This window comes from Indicator indicator, chromosome 34 (genome assembly GCF_027791375.1).
Source record: "Indicator indicator isolate 239-I01 chromosome 34, UM_Iind_1.1, whole genome shotgun sequence".
NCBI lineage: Eukaryota > Metazoa > Chordata > Aves > Piciformes > Indicatoridae > Indicator > Indicator indicator.
The window spans coordinates 3763499-3785972 of NC_072043.1; the positions used below are offsets into that span (position 1 = coordinate 3763499).

At 50.9% G+C, this 22474-nt stretch overlaps 1 protein-coding gene across 4 annotated transcripts in view; it reads right to left on the reverse strand.

Moving 5' to 3' along the window:
• The window catches only part of ETS1 (ETS proto-oncogene 1, transcription factor), a 79368-nt gene that overhangs the window by 20696 nt on the left and 36198 nt on the right, over positions 1-22474 (reverse strand). For 3 of the 4 annotated variants that reach the window (XM_054395605.1, XM_054395607.1, XM_054395606.1), the window contains 2 exons: positions 5352-5471; positions 4518-4718 (listed from right to left, as the gene is read on the reverse strand). The exons of the other annotated variant lie outside the window; for it this stretch is intronic. In XM_054395605.1, coding sequence (XP_054251580.1) covers positions 4518-4718; positions 5352-5471 — 321 coding nt within the window. The remainder of the gene's footprint in view (positions 1-4517; positions 4719-5351; positions 5472-22474) is intronic. 4 annotated transcript variants of the gene reach the window in all.

Genomic DNA, 22474 nt, shown 5'->3' on the forward strand with positions numbered 1-22474 from the left:
CTTTCCCAACCAGAGGCACCAGGTGGTTCTGAAACACCAATTGCATCATTTCCTTGCTTGCCTCCATTTCTGTTGCCTCTCATTCTCTTGAGGATTGCTTATCACACTTCCACATCTGAGCTCAGGGGAAAAAAAAAAATCATAGAAGTACTTTTCCTCAAAAAAAAGCTATTTTTAGAGCAGCTATAGGTGTGTCCAAGTGTAATGGACACCAAATCCAGCTCCTCCAGCCCCAAATTAATGCTAATTCCCAGCCTATGCAGAACCTTCTCCCTTACACCTGGTGCAGGCAAAGGATCTCCTGCACGGAAAAGCTTTGTCACACTGCCCATTACCTAGCTCCATGGTGCACATGTGGACAGCACACCAAAGTGTAGCTTTTCTATAGGTGTCACTCACTGAGCAGTCACAGAATCATTTTGGTGGGAAGAGACCTTTAAGACAGAGTCATGGAATTGCTTTGGTTGGAAGAGATGTTTAAGATATTATCATGGAATCATTCTGGTTAGAAGAGACCTTTAAGGTATTATCATGGAATCATTTTGGTTGAAGAAACCTTTAAGATATTATCCTGGAATCGTTTTTGGTTGGAAGAGACCTTTAAGATGGAATCCTGGAATCCTTTTGGTTGGAAGAGATCACCAAGTCCAACCTTTAACCCAGCACTGCCAGGTCACCACTAAATCATGCCCCTCAACACCACCTCTTCATGGTTTTTAAACCCCTCCAGGCATGGTGACTCCACCAGGAAGAGCATGGATCACCTCAAATCATTGATTGTCCTCTTTCTGTTGTTTTTTCCAAGCACTTTGGTACTCCTGGGCTTGGTGCTGAATTTGCTTTCCCCTGTCAGAAGCCACGTTGCTCCCACCCTGACCAGTTTTTCCATGCACACCTTACTCATTCCAGCCCAGTACGTGGGCAGAGGTACTGGCATGGGAGAATTCATTTCCTTTGCAGAAGGTAACCAAAACAAAAAGCCCCACAGAACAACCTGGGGTTATGTTTGCTTTCTGCTGAGGTTGGAGAGAAGCAGGCTGAAGATAAAGCATGTTTGCTCGTGAGGAGCCTAATTTTGGCCCCATCTCCTGGGGCCTGCAGGGTGGAAAACATTCTCTGACAAGAGGAGGGTTTGTGCAAACAGAGAGACCTGATGAGAAAGGTTCTTGTCCTCTCCCCATGGTGCCTGCCAAGGAGCAGGGTGGGTGACCACAGAGAAAAGGGAGAGACCTTCAGCTAGGCTTACAGTCAAGCAGAGGGCACTGCTGACTGCTGGTAACTGAGGAGGTTATTTTAAGAAGGAATATGGAAAAAAAGAAGGAAAAAAAAAAAAAAAGGCTTGAAAATACCCAAATCCAGGCAGGGATCGCCCAGCTGCTGCCGTTTTTAAACTGAGGTCCATGAGTCACTCTCAGAAAGCTCTCACAAGGGAGCTGAAGGGATAGCAAGGTCACAGCCTGTCCCAGAATGACCCAGCCATAGGTAAAGCCAAACCTTTTTGGGTTAACCACCAATCCCAGCATCAACACCCCCAAGGGATGATGGTGGCTGGCTGGAGAAGATGGAAGAGATGGGGCCTGGCAAGCTGGACTGGGTCCATGGTGGAGCCTGGGGAAACCTTGACCTCTTCATGCTTCACATCTCCAGCTGCCAAGTGGAGGCAACCATCTCCTCTTGTGTGGGGCAGGGACAATTTTCCGTGTTATATTTGTAGAGCACCAGCACCTCAGATCTTGTCTAGGGTTTGGAGATGTGCTACCAGAAACACAAGTCCCAAGACTTACAGGGAAAAGAAATTAGGGCTTGGGGTGAGGCTGGTTGTTTCTTGGAAGCTACACTCCAAACACATCACAGATATTGCCTTTCTGGGAACTGTGTTGAGAAGCCACCAGTGAAGCCACGGCTCAGCTTATGCAACAAGTGACAAAGCCACCAGTAAAACAGAGACTTCTTGGTTCCCAGGGCTACAGGAGGAGTGTTGAGACACAAAGAACTTCAGCTTTATCATTTTTCATTCTTTTAGATGAAAAGCTGCAACAGGCATGAAGATTTCCTGCACATCACAAGCCTCTCCAGCAGGTTAACACCCCAAATAAATCAGAGAATCATAGAATGGTTTGGGCTGGAAGAGGCCTTGAAGATCATCTACTTCCAATCTCATGGTTTGGGCTGGAAGAGACCTTGAAGATCATCTACTTCCAATCTCCTGCAATGAGCAGAGACACCTCCCACTAGACCAGGTTGCTCAAGGCCCCATCCAACCTGGCTTGGAACACCTGCAGGCAACCTGTTCCAACACTTCACCACCCTCATGAGGAAGACTTTCTTCCTAATGTCTAATCTCAATTCATTTTCCTCCTATTTGAAGCCATTGCCCCTTGTCCTGTCACTTTATGCCTTTATAAAAAGTCACTCTGTAGCCCCCTTCAAATACTGGAAGACTCCTCCAAGTTCTCTCTGGGACTTTCACTTCTCCAGGCTGAACGAGCCCAACCCTCTCAGCCTGTCTTCATTCTCCAGCCTTCTGATCAGATTCATGTCCTTCCTCTGGACCTGCTCTGGATATGTTCCATGTCCTTCTGGTGTTGGGTGCTCCACAGCTGAACACAGTATTAGAGCTGAGGTCCTACCAGAGTGGAGCAGAGGAGCAGAATCCCCTCCCTTGACTTGCTGTCCATGCTGCTGGAGAAGCAGCCCAGGAGATGGTTGGCTTTCTGTGCTGAAGAAGGGCTGCAAGGAGGCACAGCTAAGTTACAAGAGATGGGACAGAGCAAGGAGAAATTGGTCTGACCTCAACATTCTGCTTTGTTTGCTTAAGCTGCTGGCTGTTGATACAAGCACTCAATAAAAATGATGCGAAAGGAGAAGAACAGGAGAGAGGCAAAGAGTCAGAAAAACAGCAGCCAGAGCCTGGGAAGAGCCATGTTTACCTTCTGCAAACCACAGGTAGCAGCAAAAATTAGTAATCAGCAATTAACATCCATTTGTCAATGGTTTCCTGGAAGGCAGAACTTTGCCCCCCTCCCCTTCCTGCCACCAGCACAGGCCCGCTGACAAGCACACGGGGTCAGGATGGGTCAAGGGATATTCCAGGAAAGCAAACAGCTCTGGGCAAGAGGGAGCTAAGGAAAGAGGACAGGTTTGCTGCTGCTCCTGGCCCAGTGAAAGGTGTTAAGCTCTTCACCTGCTCTTTAAAAACCATCCCAGGTTAAGTGTCCCTTGGGCATCTACACACTGTGAGAACCAACACCCAGGAGCTGGCACACCAGAGGGATGGGATCCAGCCAGAAGGACCTGGGCAAGCTGGAGAAGTGATGATATGTGACCTTGATGAGGCTCAACATTGCCAAGTGCCAGGTTCTACATGTGGGTTGAGGTAACCTCTGGTATCAACACAGGCTGGGGGGTGAAGGGCTGGAGAGCATCCCTGTGGAGAAGAAGTTGAGGGTGCTGGGGGTGCAAAGGTGGAGAGAAGCCATCACCAAGCGCTGCCAGCTCAGCCCCTGCCAGTCCTGGGCTGATCCCCAGCAGCGTGGGCAGCAGGGGCAGGGAGGGGATTCTGCCCCTCTGCTGTGCTCTGCTGAGACCCCACTTGCAGTGCTGGGACCAGATCTGGAGTCCTCAGCACAGCACAGACAGAAACCTGTTGGAGTGGGGCCAGAAGAGGCCACAGCAATGATGAAGCCCTCTGCTGTGAGGCCAGGCTGAGAGTTGGGGTTGTTCAGCACGGAGAAGAAAAGGCTCCAGGGAGACTTTCTGGTGGCCTTTCAGAGAAAGCTGGGGCCAGGCTTTTTAGCAGGGCCTTTTGTGACAGGACAAGGGGTGGTGGTTTGAAACTAAAAGAGGGAGATTCAGACTGGAGAGAAGGAAGAAACTTTTTACAGTAAGCATGGTAAGACCCTGGCCAGGTTGCCCAGAGAGGTGGTAGAAGCCTGAACCCTGCAACAATTCCAGGTCAGGTTGTTTGGGGCTCTGAGCAACCTGCTCTAGTTGCAGATGTCCCTACTGACTGCAGGGATGAAGTTTAAAGGTCCTTTCCCACCCAAACCATTCCATGATTCTATGATAAGTCAACGTGTGTGAACCCTGTCAGTGCACATTAACACCCTGAATGCTGTCACACAGAGAATGGGAAATTAGGGTGGGATTTGGGTGGGATTGTTGTACCCAGTTGTACCAGAGGAAGTAGTAAAATTCATGACGGGAGCTGAGCAAGCTGAGGAAGAAAGCTTTGGAAAATCCCACCATGGTTTCCAGGCAGGCAGAGTGTCCCTGCCCACTGTAGGCTCCTGCCAAGCAGCCAGTGCAAACACCCTTCCTCTTTCAAGCAGTGCCAGGATTTGCAACCCACTTCCACTTGGGATCTCCATTTGAAAGCCTGATGGAAAGTTGGGCTTTGAAAGCTGCTTTTAGTGGGATCAAAGCTCAAAGTGAACATCTCGAGGTCTTTGGAAAGACCCCAAATCAGACTAGCCAGGATGGCTAGAGCCCTTCATCCTGGAGGCTCCAGCACTCACCTTTCTGCAGGATCTCCAGATGTTCCCAAAGGATATCTCCCACAAAGTCAGGTGCTAGCTCCAGGAAGCACTCCTTGCCCAGGGCGCAGAGGGCAGCTCCATTCATGCAGAACTTCTGGAAATCCACTCCCTTCAAGCTGAACTCATTCACTGCCCACATCACCCAGTCCCGCACGTGTGTCTCCGTCCACTGCTGGGGATCTGGGTGGAGAAGAGACCCCCTGGTGAGCAACCACAAGCCAATTCCCCAGGGAAAAAGTGCTGCAGCTGCTCTGCACTTCCACAGCCTCATCCCATAAATGGTCCCAATATCCCATTGGCAGTCCACTGGAACAATAAGGGTAAAACGTGGTGGGGGAACATCACATCCCCAGTTTGGATCAGCCCCACTGGAAGTAGATTTCCTACAAGGAATGAGATTGGGATTTGTTTGGGACTTTTAACAATCCCACCTCTCCTCTGCCTCCTTCTCCCACCCATTTCTCCATTTGGGTTGTTTTCTCTCTATCATCAGCCTCCAGTAAAGGATTCCTGCTTCCTCTCTGTAAAATGGAGATGACTTGCAAATTGAAGTCCTGGAGTTGCCTCCAAAGGAGCAGGTCTCTACAGCTTCAAGAGCAGTCACCCAGCACAGGAGGACAGACAGACATGATCTGTCAGGCAGGTGTAGTTTGCAATTGGTACTGAAAGCTTTTCCCTGCATGTCCAGATTTTTCCAGCTGAAGCTGCCAAGAAATGAGGCAAAACCGCATGAAGAGGAACATCAGCTGTGGAGAGGAGCAGCCCAGGCAGGAGGCCACCATCTCTGTGGCTCCCTGGGTAGCTATGTCTTACCTTTGGGGATTCCTAGGCGTTGCTGCTCTTTTGCAAAGCCGCTGAAGGTAGCTTTCAATGCCTGAGACATCATCTCTTTGCTGCTGGGAGTTAACAAAGGCACATCTGCACATTCCATGTCTGGAAGAAGCAAGAGAGAAAAATGGCCATGAGGAGGAGGGACTGGGAAAGACAACAGGATTTGTGCTGGTTAGATAAACAGAGAAATCTTTCTTATTTCTGGAATTTTCACACTCAGACCCTCTAACCCTACATCTAAACCCTGCAAGGCCACAAGCAGGTTCTTAAACACAAGAAGAAGAATCTTTGGCTTATAAAAATCCTGTACTTAAAGAATATAAATGAGTCACGGTGACATGGTGCAGATGGGCTCCACACAAGCCAGCCATGAATGATCACAGAATTGTTTTGGCTGGAAAAGACCTTTAAAGATCATTGAGTCCAACCATCAACCCAACACCACCATGGCCATTAAACAATGGCCACAGGTGCCATGGCCACAAGTTTCTTGAACTGGGAACTCCACCACCTCTCTAGGCAGCCTGTTCCAAGGCCTGACCACTCCTTCCATAAAGACATTTTTCCTAATATCCAATCAAACATCAAAGACCTTCCCAGCCACCAGACTGCTGGGCTTCATCACCTCAGGTGGCATCTGGAGCCTGTGAGATAGCAGAGAAGGTCCAGGTGAAAACGAATGTGGTGTCTCACACCAGAGTGAACAAGAAAGCAAGGAGAAAAGCACCTCTGAATTCCCACTCCACCTCTGAGCATCCCAGTCCAAAGAAAGGCGAAAGGAAAATAAAAATGGTCAAGAATCTCAGGCAATCCTGGAAAAAGTAAAGCTGAGCAGGGTGAAGGAGCAGCAGAAAACCCTTTGGAAAAGGCAGGGAAAACAAAGAGCTGGAAAATCCCACATTAGTCCCAAATGACATCATGAGGACGGAGTGCTGCCACTCAAGGGTGAGTCACCAAACAATGCTCAGCCACCCCCATGGGACAGCTCAGGGCCAAGCCTTGGAGTAACTCCTGAGGAGCAGCAAAGCTCTTCCTTGCCTTTTTTTTTTTTTTTTTTTAACTTATTTTTAATTTGGAAGGAGGCAACAATTTGTAGCCAAAGAGTTTCATAAACAACAGCAAACATTTAAACAAACCCTTCTCCATCAGAATAAAGGTTTGGCTCTTTCAAGCATTCCTGAAAATATTTCTCTAAGAGAAGGAGAGCCTCACACAACAACCATCTTGAGTGAACTTCAGCAGCCTCACAAGCCTGGTCTACACCTCTGTCAGCATCCCAGCTTGGATCAGCAATGGTGTGGCCAGCAGGGATTGTCCCCCTGAACTCAGCACTGGTGAGGTCACACCTCAAGTACACCTCGGGTTCAGGACATTGAGTGGTTAAGGTGGGTCCAGAGAAGGGCAACGAGTCTGGCAAAGGGTCTGGAGAACAAGGCTGGTGAGGAGCAGCTAAGGGAACTGGGATTGTTTGGTCTGGAGAAGAGAAGGCTGAGGGGAGACCTCATTGCTCTCTACAGCTACATGAAAGGAGGCTGTAGCCATGTGGGGGTTAGTCTTTTCTCACACAGAAGAAGTAATAGGACAAGAGGAAACAACCTCAAGTTGCACCAGAGAAGGTTGAGGTTGGACGTGAGGAACAATGTCTTCCCCAAAAGGGTTGTCAAAGCCTGGAACAGGCTGTCCAGGGCAATGCTGGAGTCTCCATCCCTGGAGAGATTGAAAAGCCGTAGAGAAGTGGTGCTGAGGGACGTGGTTTAGTGATGACCTGGCAGTGCTGGGTTAATGGCTGGACTTGATGATCTTAAGAGTTCTTTTGCAACCTTAGTGATTCTGTGATTCTATGAAATTGCACTTCATTATTTACTGAATTTGGATGGAGAGGGCACGGAAAAAGGAGAGGCAGCCTCACTATCTCTGTTCTCCATCTGCTGCCCTGAGATAACACCAGGAGAAAGTGGTTCAGTGCCCCTTTCCCTTCAGCCTCATGTTACATTCGAACGCTCTGCTTGCTGTGCTCTGTGGTTGCAGAGACCACCCAGGAATCCGCTCCCCTCTGCTGCCTGGTTCAACAGCACTGCACTGCTCCCCGGTGCCCCAGGAGGGTGAGTCAGAAGTGGGGTAAGAAAACATTTCTAGCCCTAGTTTTAAGCCTGAACCACTCAGGAAAACCTGGGTGGAGGTGACCTCCTTTGGGCAAGCCACAGACAGCAGCGGGGCAAGGTGAGGTGGGTGCAAAATCCTGGTTCTACCTCTGCAGCTCGAGTACCTCTCACAGATGCCTTGTTTTGTGCAGCAGGATTCCTGGGGTTGGGTTTGCACATAGCCAGCAAATCAATTTTTCAGTAGCAGGGGGGATAAGGTTTCGGTTGAGTAAGGTGAACGCTGAGCTCTGCACAAACAACATGTCAAAACAGGGATGACTTAAAAGTGAATTCCCAGGGAGAGGTCGTTGGAGAAGCAAACAGTCTGCTCCCAGATGTGGAAGCGAAGAGCCAGAGGAAGGCCTCTGTTTAAACACCAAAATGTGCATTTCAAGGTTTCTCCTTCACACAGAAGCACAGAATGGCAGGGGTTGGAAGGGACCTCTGAAGATCATTGAGTCCAAACACCTCACACTCAATTCAGGGTTGAAACCTCATCTCCTTTTTCTTTTCCCCTCTTAGACCGTAGCTGCCAGTTAAAATTTCTTCAGAAGACAAAGCAGCCCAAAAGCCCCCAGCCTGCTTGCAAGCCTTGTTTTAGTCAGCAGTGTCCCACATCTATAGAGCAGCTCACACATGTGAAACTAAACGTGCTGGTAAACCTCTGCAGATGTGTCTGTGGACAAGTCTTGGCTGTGTGAGCTGGAAGAGATGGTGAGGACACAAAGTTTCTCATCTAAAGTCTGCCTCTGTGGTTTTGAGATCCTGAATTTACCTAAATATCATTTTCTTTTGTTAATCTCTGCATGATGGGCTTTACCCAGCTCTGCATGATGCCCAGGGCTCTGGGCAACCTGATCTAGTTGAGGATGCCTCTGCTTACTGCAGGAGGGGTTGGATTAGATGACCTTTGGAGGTCCCTTCCAACCCAGACCATTCTATGATTCTATGTAACTTTGCTGGGTGCAAGGGAGGAGAATCAGCCTGTGCTGATGTCCTCCAGCACCCACAGACAAATCCTTTGTCTTCAGCTGGGGATGTCTAAAGGTCAGAGCCAAGCAGAATTTTGGTAATGAAAGCAACCTGGGCTTAGCTCCTTGGGTTTCAGCTTTCACTGCCATCCAAAACCTCTGACCAAGTTTTTAATCAAATCTTGCACAAATAAAAGGTCTCCTTTTGTGTCCCTCCTGCTGTCACAAAGCACACAGATGGGTTTGGATGGAATGCAGGGGATGGATCTTTCAGATCATCCATTCCAATCATTCTCTAACTGTACCAAGGCTGGTAGAGTTCCCCACATCTCTGCCTCTTTTAAACACCTCCAGGGATGGAGATTCAACCACCTCCCTGGGCAGCCTGTACCAGTTTTTGAGAACCCACATGGTGTTTGCTGCCCAGATGCCATCTCCTCCTCCCTGAGAGGCAACTGCATTTGATTTTCCTCCCGGGAGAGCAGGCAGGGTGTTATGGTTTGATTTTTAAATAGTAACAGGAGGTGCAGTCACTCTGGAAAATGTTGTCACCAGCATCTCCAGCAGCTGTAGAGCAAAGAGAAAGGAATTTGCCTTGTGGGGAGGCAGAGAGTGACATTTAATCATCTGGCCACAGCTTTCCAAAGCAAGGAGGGATCTGAGGGCTCACTTGGACATTCATAGATTTATAGAATGGTTTGGGTTGGAAGGCAGCTTAAAGATCATTCAGTTCCAACCTCCCTGACACAGGCAGGGACACCTTCCACTAGACCAGGTTGCTCAAGACCTCATCCTTGAACAACTCCAGAAGGGGACATCCACAGCCTCCCTGGGCAACCTGTTCCAGTGTCTCATCACCCTCACTGGAAAGAATTTCTTCCTAATTTCTATCTCAAAGATCTTGAAGATCTCAAAGGCTTCTCAAACCCTCTATTTTTCCTCCAGCAATCTGGATGAGACTCCACAAAGTCAAGATAATAACAACTCTAACACTGCCAGCACCACATCAGGAGGATCTACCCAAAACTCACCACCCTACTTGTGCGAGGTGCTGGACCCACAGACGTGAAGCCTGGGAGCAAAGCAGCCTGCAAAGAGACCAAGATCCCCGAGTTCATCACCCAGCCAAACCCTGACTCTGCTCTCACCAGGCTCTATAAACTATTTCTACTGTTCTGATCTCTGTGCAGGACGATTTACAAACTTTAGGGCTTTTGACCTTCCGAGGCGAGCGGCTGTGCTCGCACGGCAAAGCATCCACAGCTGATTGCATAAGCACAAGAGATGGCAGCAAAGGGGGAAAATCCAACAACCCTGCTCTGAGCAGCAGCAGAGTCATTTTTCACCCCAGTTTTCCACTCAGGGTCAGTGCCTCTCTAAAGCTCCCCTCGGCCACTCACTGTTTTTCCCATCAAAAGCCCCAGTGTGTCCTTGTCTGGTCCCTGTTATTTTACCCAGCAGCCTGTGTGTAAATGGATGTGGTCAGAGTGGAGCCAGATGACCCAGTGGCCTCCTCCTGCCCTGGCTCTGATGGATGGACACTAAGGTCAGGAACCCAATGTGCTGTTGTCTCAGGTAAAAGCCTCCTCACCCTCCCCTTTCCAGACCAGAGGCTAAGCCCACTGTATGCTGACACTGGGAAGATTTCGTGCCCTTTGATGCTTCCAAGAAGCATGGGGAGATGTGTCTTGGTTTCAAACCAAACCTTTTGGAGACAGTCCAGAAAACCATCTCTCTAAGACTCTAATTTGTACCTGTCTCCCTCAAAAGGCCTCAATCCTTGAGCCTTGAGCCAGCTGAGATTCTCCTCTGAGCCCCCAGTGATGCCCACTTTGAAGTGTCCATGGTCCAGGACATCTTCCCACCCTGGATGTCTGTGATGGAGCAGAAGTTTCTCAGAGGCTCAAGGAGGAACACAGGTTTGCTCTCCTGCCTTCTTCCTGTGTGCCCACAGTGACCACGAAGCCCCAAAACTGCATCTCCAGCCCACACCAATGCCAACACTGCCTGAGCTCAGGCCAGCACTGTGCTGAGCCTGCCCTGCCCCAGCCTTCATGAGGACCAAAATCAGGGCAAAGCCAGGGACGGGGGAAGCTGAAGGACATAAGATTTCCCAGCAACCCCCAGCTAGCAGGGTTCAGCAGCTGAGAAACCTTTCTCAGGATAAGAGAGGCTGGGGAGAGGGGGCCCAGGAGCTGAGACCCTTCCCACGCTCCCCAACCAAGCACCACGGAGGCACCACTCCCCAGGTTAGGTTTCCACCACCACCACCAGGCACCTCCATTCTCCCTGGGGCAGCTCTGCCTTTCCCAGGTGCCCCCAGCTTTGGAGCAGGGACACCCGGGCAGCTAACCCCTGCTGAGCCCCCAGTTATTTAGGCAGGATTAGGCAAAAATTTGCCTGCACTTTTGAACTGTTTTCACAAGCGTTGCCTCTCACTCCCACGCAGGAAGCAGGAGAGGAGCCGGCCTGTTCCAATTAGGGCTCCTTGGCCCAAAAGGGCAGAGAAAATCAGGGAGGTGGGGGGGTTGGAAAGGAAAGTGGGATAGAAAGCTGGAGAAAAGGGAACAGAGGGAAGCAAGGATGGAAGGAAGGATGAAGGGAACAAGAAGGGGTGAGCACAGGGTTTGCTGAGGATGGGATGGGAAGAGAAAGGTGGAGGGCAGGCCAGAGGAGAGATTTGGTTTCCCTTCATGCAGCATCTCAGCAGAGATCAGCTCTGCTTCCCTCTCTGAGGAATGGCACAAAAGGGACAAGACATTTGCTATTTTAATTTAAAATAAATACAGTCCTTTAAAAGAAAAAAGAAATAAGTATATTTTTTTTCTTTTCTCTCCTTCAAGCAGTGCAAAATAAATATTCTGAGATGAAAGCTGGGCTTCAAGAGAAAGAAAACAGAGAGGAAACCAAAAGCCCACACTGCTTAGCGCTGCAGAAAGCACAACAAAGCAGGCTTTCTTCCGGCACTCAGCAGCTTTCTTATGGAGATGTGGTGTGTCATGGGGGGCCAGAGCTCTGCCCCTAAACAGAGGGCCTGAAAACTCTCTTCCCTAAATGCAGATAAAAGCATTTTTTCCAAGGTGGGACTCCTGGCACTTAGAGCATCACAGGGAGGGAGGGAGAGGAAAGGCTGAGGTGAGGGTGAGATGTTGGGATGCTCTGCTCGGCCTCAGGTCTCTGTAAAATGGAGACAACTTTGCTTGGGTGCAAGCTTGGTAGAAGAAGGTGCTCAGGGGAGATGTGCCCTTGAGGAAAACTGGACACAAAAGGTGAGGCAGTGTTTGTCTCCTGGGGAGGAAGCAGGCAGCAGCACCAGCAGGTGAAAGGATGCTTCCCCCACTATGCTTCCCAGGCTTTGCTCTCCAAGCCTGCTGCCCTCCTTCAGGCTCCTTTCCACTCCCTCTCTCTCTCCCAGCTTTATGATGTGGGTGTTGGACAGAGATCCTGGGAAAGCAGCATCCCCTTCAGTCCCAGGAGCTCACAGGGGAACAGCAGTTTGGTGGTCAGCTTGTTTGGTCCTCCCTGGGTTTTGTGGGGAGAGGAGGGAAAGAAGTGCAAGAGAAGCCCCTGGACTGAAGTGAAGCAAAACCACAGGGCTTGACTCAACGCTCACTGCTACCATGGGAATGTTTCCCCTGCCTCAGCAGCAGGGAGAGGATCTATAGTTCATATTCCTGCCAGTAGGGCTTTCCTCGGAGGGGAGCTTTGCTCTGTCCCCCCCATTTCAGCTGCAGGAAGGAGCACAGATGGATAGAAGCAAGCATCAGCCACCTCCGAGGTTGAGGAACATGGCTATGGTTTAACTGCGCTGGTTGAAACTATGCAAAGCCGTCAGCAAAAAGATTTTTCCACCAAGACCAAGCAGCAGCAGAGGTTAAGCTCTGCTATGAGGCCACCACTGTTAACTCAATGCAAGCCCCCACCACCGAGGCAAACACTCCTGAATCAGCTTCCAAATGCCTTCAAATTTAACAGCATCTTGGCTACCAACTTCCCAAGCCTTTGGTGAACCCTGCAGCCTGATGGCAGAGCCTGAAGGTAATTAGACCCCTGTGAAGGCTAAGCTCACAGCTCAGGAGGCTGCAGCCACCAGAAAAAGGTAGTGAGGAACAACCTTCACCTGCCCAAACCTGCTCTGGACTTGAAGTACCTTCTTGCAGTGCTCAAGCCCTCATCACCCTTCACCATCCCAGTTTAATAGAACCATGGAATGCACTGGGTTGGAAGGGACCTTTAAGAGTCATCTTGTCCAACTCTCCTGCAGTAAGCAGGGACAACCCCAACTAGATCAGGCTGCTCAGAGCCACATCAAGTCTGATCTTGAATGTCTCCAGGAACAGGGCATTTACCACCTTCCTAGGCAACCTGTTCCAGCATTCCATCACCCTCATAATAAAGAATTTCTTCCTAATGTCCAACCTGAATCTACCCTTCTCCAGTTTCAAACTATTGCCTCTTGTCCTGTCACTACAAACCCTTCTACACAGTCCCTCCCCAGGTCTCCTGTAGCCACCTTCAAACAAAGGCTGCTCTAAGGTCCCCCCAGGAGTCTTCTCTTTTCCAGGCTGAACAGTCCCACCTCTCAAGCCTGTCAAACAGCCAGGGCGTCCCCCTCTGAAATTGGCTTAGGAGCTCACTTCCAGGCTGGTTTGAGCCTCGTCCTTCCTCAGCAGGGCTGGGAGGACACTTCCTCACCTCGTACAGCCCCATGAGGCTGCTCCCCCCGGTGCTAATTCGCTCTAATCCCTGTGAAGCGCAGCGCTGCGCAGCTCTAATCCCCCTGCTCAGGCACACGCGGCTGATGGGAGCGTGGGGTGGGCTCAGCAAAGCCTGTAATGGACACCCAGCCCCGAGTGAAAGGAGGTCAAGTGGAAACACCAAGCCCAGGTCATGCCCATGTCAGCTGCCCTGTATCAGTTCTCCAGCTTTGGGAGATGCTGCTCTGCAAGGAAGAGGCTAAAACCCAGCTCCTCACATTCTGAGTCCCAGCAGCAAAGCTCAAATTGCTCCACAGCAATGAGGAAAGAAAGAGGTCCCCAAAAGGCAGCGATCCCCACCGAGCAAACTGCCAGATATTCAGTGCTGCTTGGAAGGCTGCCCGAGGTATTCCAGTGGCTCATGGCTGGGACCAGAAGCTTCTTGAAATTCCTCGCTCTCTTCAGGCTGGGCTCCACCACCTCCACCACTCTGGAGGTTTCTATTGCTACAAGACCACAGCCTGAACCCTCCCAAAGCAAAGCCACGGCTGAGGTCTGGCACTCCATGGAAGAAACAGTGGTCCTGGTCAGCCCCACCATCTGAGAGAGCACACACTGCTTCCCAGGCACACTCAAAACAGGACTTCTCCTGTTCCCACCTTAAATCTCCTGCTGATGATGCCATTTCTGGCATCTTCAATGAAGAAGTGATGTGACTTTTGCCTTCCAGGATTTGAAAGGGTCCTACAGGAGAGCTGGAAAGGGACCTTTTACAAAGGTATGGAGTGACAAGACAAGGGGAAATGGCTTTGAACTGCGAAAAGCCAGATTTAGATTGGACATTGGAAGCAATTCTTCCCCATCAGGGTGGTGAGGCACTGGAACAGGTTGCCCAGAGACATCATGAAGGCTCCAAACCTGGAAGTATTCAAAGCTGGGATGGATGGGGCCTTGAGCAACCTGGGCTAGTGGAAGGTGTCCTTGCCCATGGCAGGAAGGTTGGAACTAGATGATCTTTAAGGTCCCTTCCAACCCAAACCATTCTATGATTCAATATTAACTTCCCCCTCCATCATCACCCAGGGATACAGACACTCAACGGAGACTCAGCTCCAAAGCCTCCAGCTGCTTGCTCCGAGGAAGGACTGGGATGCCAAACCATGTGTGATCATCCCCCAGCAAAGGGAGAGCCCAGAGTTTGCAAGTCTGGGTTGAGGTTAATCAGCAGAACATTGTGTGACGAAGATGCTGTTAGGATAGGAAGTGTGAACAGGGAAGGCTGAGATCTCTTGGCAGAGTTGTCCCCTTGCAGCAGGGCTAAGGGCCAAAGAACCTTCACTCATGCTGAGCTCTTTCATCACCTCACAAAGGGATCCCAACCCCTCCACATTGGCTTAAAGGCACCTGAAGAACCCTCCATGCCAACACATTTGTAGGCAGCTACACGTGACCACACAGCTCAGGATGGTTTCACTGTGTCTCCATGGCTATGTGAAATGACTCCGTGCCCAGCATGAAAAATCAATTCTTTGTGCTGCCTATCACCACAATATGACACACTTCTGATGCAGATGGACTCCACAGATGTCTCTGCTGCTGGGAGCCCACTGGTCCCTCAACTATCCTTGCCTCAGGAAGGGATTAGACATGCAGACACTCAGCCAAATGCCTCCAATCTGTCTGTCCCAAGAAATTCCCCAACCTTCACTCGATTTTCAGCTCAAGTCCTCCAGAAACTGATCTCTCTGTGTCCTGGCCTTAGCCCTTGGCCCCAGGCTGAGTCAATACCACATCACACCCAGCCACGAGGGTACCACATGGCAGGACACAGGCTGAAGTGCCCTCAAGCCAGGATGATGTTCAACCCCCAAAATATCTCCCTCCACATCAAAGTCATTCTCCTCCACTCCCCAGCTCTCTCATTCACAAATCAAGAATGTTCAGACTGGAAGGGTTGGACCTGCGGTGGTGTCCATATAATAGAAGTGCCACTCGGTCATGAGCAGAAGGTGCCCACGGACATTCCTATGGCATTCCTCAAGCCCAGGATATCTCCACATAGATTCATAGAATGGTTTGGGTTGGAAGGGACCTTAAAGAACATCTCCTTCCAACCACCCTGCCATGGGCAGGGACACCTCTCACTAGCCCAAGTTGCTCAAGACCTCATCCAGCCTGGCCTTCAACACCTCCAGGGAGGGGACATCCAGAGCCTCCCTGGGCAGCCTGTTCCAGAGTCTCACCACCCTCACTGGGAAGAACTTCTCCCTAATCTCCAGTCTAAATCTGCCCTCCTCAAGCTTCAATCCACTCCCTCTTGTCTTATCACGTGAGGCAGAGACCACAAAGGCAGTGATGAAGGGATCGTAGAATGGCTTAGGCTGGAAGAGGCCTCAGAGATCTTCTAATCCAACCTCCCTGCCATGAGCAGGGACTCCTCTCAACTAATCCAGAGCTGAGCTGATGGTGAGGAAGGGAGGCTCAATGACAAGAAGGGAGTCTGGAAGATGAAGAAGGGAGGCTTGGCAGCTCTGGGTCACCTCCCAAGCACAGATGCTGCCCCAGGGCAGCAGGGTACGGGGGCGAAGCTTGCCACATCTCTCTGCAGCTGCAGATTCCTGCTGCTGTCCCACCTCCACCTCCTTCCTGGCCAACCCTTCCCTCCAGGGCAGCGCCAGGCAGACGTTCAGCTGGGCAGGCACAAGAAATCCTTACGTGGCCGATTGCCCAACGGCAGGGTGCAAGTTGCAGCACATCACATCCCCCACGGATTGCAGAGGATGGCTGCTGCTGCCTTACTCAGAGAGAAACCTTCTGCCAATGTTCAGGTTTTGGTATTACCTTTCTTTTTCTCTGTACAGTAAGGGAGTGTTTTGGCTCTGCCCAGGAAGGATGAGCAAGAAAAGAGTATGTGCAGAGGAGGAGAAGCCCAAAAGCTTTACTCTCTCCTCACCCAGTGACCATCAGGTCCCCACTTCAGCACTTCATGCACAGAATCACAGAATGCCAGGTTGGAAGGGATCCCAAGGATCATCTGGTCCAACCTTTCTAGGTAACAGTGGAGTTGAAATGAGCTGGCCCAGCACCCTGCCAAGTCTTAAGACTGTCCAATGGAGGGGAAACCACTGCTGCCCTTGGGAGACGATTCCAACATCCAACTGTTCTCATGGGGAAAAATTGTCTTCTGAGGTCCAATGGGAATCTCCCCAGCAGTAACTTGTCCCCATCCCCATCACTCCTTATCTTTCCCATGGGACTCCTTGTAAAAAGGGAGTCTCCATCCTCCTGGTAGCCACACTTTATGTGCTGGTCCATGGTAATAAGGGCTCCCCTAAGCCTCCTCTTGTCAAGGCTGAACAAATGCAGCTCTCTCAGCCTTTCCTCATATGGAAGAGCTTCCAGTTCACTGAGATGCCTTTCTGCCCAAAGAGGTGCCACCACACAGGAGGACTCCAGCCCTGTCCTCCCTTATCAGGCCGACCTGTCCAGTTGTCTTTGCAATCAGCAAAGCAGAAAAGGAGAGATTAGGTTATTTATTCAAAATCAAACAAATAATTGCAGAGGCTTTTTTGCAAACAGATGAGGGTTGGGAGGTCAGAGCATGGCTGGCAAATCTCAGCCCTGTTTGCTTTGACTAAATAATATCAGAGCACAGATAATCAATCACTGTAATCAAGAAAATTATTTATAATTCCTTGGAGCAAACAGTGAGCTCTGCTGGCAGCTGCCAAGAGACGGCAGGCAGCGTAACGATCCACATAGCTCCAATTCCCCTGCGCTAGATACAGATTTGCCTCTTTGCATCGTTGGATTTACTGCCCTGAGGACCTGCACTTACAAGTACCTTGACCCCTCCTCTCTAAGGTATCCTTCCTTCTCTGCTGCAGCTCACAAAATGCACACAACAACCTCCAGCAGCTGAAATCAAAGCCAAAGTTGCTCAGGATATTTACTGCATGCTCTGAGTGTCTTCCCAACACCAGCTGAATCCCTCAGCAGCGTGGTTCAGGTAGAGATAGATGATGATTGGACTTGAAGGTCTTAAAGGTTTTTCCCAACCAAAACCATTCTGTGATTGACAGGAGGGGAGAAAGAGTCAACTATCAGAAGAGGTAATAGATGCTCAGAGCAAAGGATCTGCTCTCCTTGCTCTGCTGCCTGAGCCAGCCCCATCTCCTTCGAGAGAGATTCTCCTAGCTGGGATGAAAGCCATGCAAGTAAAGGCATCACTAAGGCAAGGTGAGTGAGGGTTAGCTTCATAACTGTCCCCTCCTTGGGGCCAGAAGGACAAGGGACAAAGTCATGCTACCTATCATCTACCCATTCACCTCCCTCTTCCCTGAGAGTGGACCAAGCTGCTCAGCTTCTCCAGTGATGGAGACCAGGAAGGACCCTGGGAGGAACCTGGGAAGCAAAACTCTCCAGCCCACACCAGCCAGAGTGCCTCAGAAACACCACTGCCAAATCAATTTCATTTCACAGCATCCTGGGAATGATTCTCCTGCAGACAAGGAAAGGAACACAAAGAACAAGAGGATTTTCCAAAGCACTCCAGGCAGCTGAAGAGCCCTGATTACACCTCTTCCATGCAGAGCTCCTGGGCTTTGCTCCTTCTGGGCCACACCATTCAAGCATCCCCATTCACAACAGCAAGGGTTTTCCCAAACAACCCCAGGAAGGTCTTCTTTTCCAGCTCCAGCTTCTAGGAACCTTCCCACTGGAGAAGGGATGAGCACACAGATTGGGCCAAAACGAAGCCCTGGGAAGATTAAGAAGGTGGGAGTGAGCTGAGGAAGGCAGCCAAGGATGAATTAGGCTGCCCCATCAGCTTCAGTCATCCCCATCCCAGAGCCAAGGGCTGTCCAGGACGGGGATTATGTCACCTATTGGCCTCAGCCTGAAGAGATGGGAGAGCAAAGGGCGGGCATGGATAAATCGGAGCGGCTGGAGGTGCTCGGATTTGTCCAGAGGAAGCTTGAGCTTGGAAACCTCAGTGAAGGCTGGAGGGGGTGGGAAGAGAGGCTGAGACGCTCACAGCCCTCGCATCCACCCCGCGCAGCATCCGGAAGCTATTAAGGAATTACAGCCTGCCTGGCCCCGAGCCTTCCCCAGCAGAAGTGCCTGGGAGCAGATGGTGAAAGGGCTGATTGAATTCGGCTGCTCAGGCCAAGAGGCTATTAGGAGGAGACATAAATGGAGGATGGGGGTGGAGGGGGTGTCATTTGGAGACTCAGGAGCTGGGAGCCTTTGCCAGGAACTCTGGGAATCCTCCACTGAGTGTAACAAGCTTGGAGGAGCTTCAGCAGGGCCCTGGATGGGTGGCGTAGGGGTGCAAACCCCACTGCTGGCCTTGCTGGGAGGTGCTTTAGGGCTGGGGTGAAACCTTACATAGATGGGGAGTGGGAGATTCCTCTCCTCAGTCATCTTCATTTCAAAAGGCAGCAAAGCCCCCATGGTGGACAAGAACCCTTCCAGGAAGGCAGGATGCCCACAGAGACCTGTGTCCCTGCAGTTACACCCCCAGGAGCTGTGTGCTCCTGAGCCTGGATCCCAGAAGCTAACAGAATTGGCAGCTCAGCAGCTCTGCCCACTCACAAGGCCAACTTTCCTCCCTAAAAGCTGCAGGTTTGCAAAGATCCTCCAGTGCCAGCCTGGTCTAATCCCATCCCCAACACCCATGGGAAGGCACTAGGCATAGGACCAGACCTCCCAAAGTATCTTCAAAAGGGATGGGGACTGAAGTGACTCTGGGTGGGGAGGTGGGGAAAAAAGGCCAGGGAGACACGTAGGATGAAAAGAAGTTGAGAGCCAAAAAAGCACAAATGGCACTCACAAGTCAGCCAGGGTGCTGCTGAGGGTACTGCCAGTGCCTGAGGAAAAACCCTGCTGGAAGAATGGAAATTCCTGGGGATGAAGGAAGGGTTTAAACCCCTCCCTGGGAAGTAAGGGAAGAAAAAGAAGGAATGCCCCAAAACTCGACACAACCCCAAGCCAGATCCCTTGCCCTGGCAAACCAGCTCCTCACAGCCCTATGACCCAGGGGGGTGCCAGGCACCAGCTCCAAATCCAGCCCTCATTTTCCAAGGGGAATAAAAGGTCCAAATGAACACCCTGGGGCTTCCTTGGCTGCCTGCCCCAGCTTCCCGAGGTTGGGAAATCAGGATCCTCGTCAGGGCCGTGCTGGAGGGGCCGGGCAGGGAACGCTCCGTGACCGTAAGGGGAATCTTTAGGAGCAATCTTTTCCGAGACAAGTCATGAGATTATTTCTTGCCTGGAATTTGCTCCCGCGGCTCCCATCGGCCCCAGATTGCTGAGTCAAGAGACCGCCGGGGCTGTGCCCTCCAGATGAGTAAATAAATTGCCATGGGGAGCGGTGGGGTGGCTGGGAGGAGGGGTGTAGAGGGGAAAGATGAAAGGAGGGAGGGGACCTGATGACTCCTGGAGCTTTCCTCCCGGGACACAGGCCAGCCTGGCAAGGGGCTTCGCTGCTGCTTTGCAAGGCACCGAGTTAGTCACCGGATTAAGGAGCGCGGTTACGCACGCTGGCGCTCAGCTCTTTAAAGGCAAATCATCCTCCCAGCTTTGCTGCTCTCTCGGGCTCCTTACCTCCCATCCACCAGCTCCCCCCCCCCCCCTCCACCTTCTTCCCTTCATTGATATTGATTTTAAACTATTTTTGGGTCTTTTTTTTCAGTTATGGGGGTGTCGATCAACAGCCAGTGGAATATGAGCCAGCAGTGGTGTCCAGGTGGCCAAGAAAGCCAACAGAGTCCTGCCTTGGATCAGCAATGGTGTGGCCAGCAGGACCATGGCAGGGAGGGTCCACCTGTACTCAGCACTGGTGAGACCACACCTTGAGCACAGCATTCAGTTTTGGGCCCCTCGTTCAAAGAAGGACATTGAGAGGCTGGAGCTTGTCCAGAGAAGGGCAACAAAGCTTGTGAAGGGTCTGAAGAACAGGGCTGGTGAGGAGCAGATGAAGGAACTGGGGGTGTTTAGTCTGGAGAGGAGACTGAGGGGGGACCTCACTCTCTACAACTCCCTGAAAGGAGGCTGGAACCACATGGGGCTCCTTCTCCCAAGGAATAAATGATAGGACAAGAAGAAATGGCCTCAAGTTGCACCAGGGGAAGTATAGGTTGGATATTAGAAAAAAGTTCTTCATGGAAAGGGTTCTGAAACACTGGAACAGGCTCCCCAGTTGAATTCCCATCCCTGGAGACATGTAAAAGATGGAGAGATGTGATGCTGAGGGACATGGCTTAGCACCAGCCTTGGTAGAGTTACATAATGGTCGAACTTGCTGATCTGAAAAGTCTTCTCCAACCAAAACCATGTTACGATTCTAACTTTCAGTGAGTGCTTGGATCAGCTGCCAGCAAACCCTCAGAGATGCCTCGATCAGAGCCTGGAGATGCCAGACAACCAGAGGGCTGGTCTGCTCCCTGCCAAGCCCCCTTCCCTCCTCACCCTGCTGACGTCACGGGGGTCATGCTATAGGATCCATATGGCCCTGGCTGCTCGGAGCTCGGCCGTTGGAAAGCAGGAAGGCACAAGAGTCATCCAGCTCCAAGGCAAAGCAGGCGCCCAGCCGGGGCCTTTCAAGTCGCAAGCTTTAGAAGCAGCTTCAAATCTGGAGCCGCTTAGAGGGATGGAAAGCAGCCCCAGTGAGTAACCACCCCGCCGGGCCACGGCTACCGTGACAGCTCCGAAACCCCACTGCTGGCGCTGCAAAGGCAAAACTTCCCCAGTGCCGCCGTGGCACCGGGCTTCCCAGAACCAGAGACAGCCCTCTGACAGCAAGCCTCAATGTCCTCTCATCCCTTCCAAAGGATGGATCCAGAGACACCATGAGGTGAGGGGACAGGATGGGGAGGTACAATGCTACTGTTGACCTGCTGGGCTCATCTTGCTGCCTGCGGGTTGAATAAAGGAGTTTTTCCCCGTTCCTGGCTGTAAATGAGTTGGAATTGTGTGTACTGACCTCATGAAGAGGTTGGGTAACATGCCTTGAGTGTTTTAAAAGAGAAAGCACTTGGCATTGCCTTCTCAAGCTGCTTCTAACAATAATGTGTTAAAAAAGAAGAAGAAAGGGAAAAAAATCCCCAAAGACCCAAATTTCACGTGTTCCACTCCATCTTTTTTTAATTTTTCCAGTGGAAAAAGCCAAGAGGACTCAGCTTTTGCAAGTTGTTCTTCTGGTGGCTCAGGTTTCAGTAAACAGTTCCTCAAAACTAAAAGGTAAAGGGAAAGGAAGAAAAAAAGAAAAAAAGGCAACAACCCAACCCCTTTGCAGCTTCCAGAAGGCTGAGCAGAATGAAGTGGGTTCTGCACAAACACAGGCAAACACCTATGGAAAAAAATAACTTCCATGCGGGTCAAAAAGCCACATTTTGATGACTGTGATAGATGGTGATGATGTGGAGGGAAAAAAAAAAGAAGAAAGCCCAAAGTGCTTCCCAACTTTCAGCTCCTCTTTTTAGAGTCTACAGGCTGCAAGAGCAGTGGCAGCTCTCCCTTAGTCAGCAGTTTCATCCAGGACATCCCAGGAGAGATAGCATCCCAGTGGAAATCCCAGCCCAGGATTCCAGCCACCATAAGGACATGCAACTCTCATCCTGCTGTGCAAGATGCTTGGATCCTGGAGGGACACAGGGCTCAACTGTTTTTCTTCTCTCCAAAAAACCTAGCTCCCGGCCCAAATCAGAGTCAAGCAGTCCACCCAAACTGGAAATGCCGAGAGGCAGATGGGTCCTGACATGCCTGGTGCTGTGGAGGAGCCAGAGAGGTGGAGAATGGCTTCACACAGATCACAAGAAAACCTAAATACTGCAAGTAGAGGGAGACCTGGAGCAGACAGCTGGGGATGCTCCCACATTCCTGCTGCACCATGCCTCAGTTTCCCCCAAAACCAGGTCTTGTCAAGCCTTTCCCCAACGTCTTCTGGGGTCTGAGGCCCCAAACTGCTGCGTTTTAACTAAAAGCCAAGTCCCACTGGCTGGCTTCTCCTGCGCTCCCCACCAGCCATCTGAAGAATGCCTTGGAATCACGTCAAATATTTGAAATGGGCTGGGGGGGGGGGAGGAGGAGAGAGGGGGCACAGGGAGGGGAGAGCAGGAGGGAGCTGCTCTGCTTTTGACTCAGTGTCTGGCTTCTTTCATCAAACCCACATTCCTGCTCACGCCATCACCCTCCGGGAAAGTGTGACAACCTCCATAATCCATGTGGAGCCAATTTAAAATCCCCTCCCTGGAAGAAAACGCAGTTTGGTCGGTCATTAACAAGCTCCCAAGGTT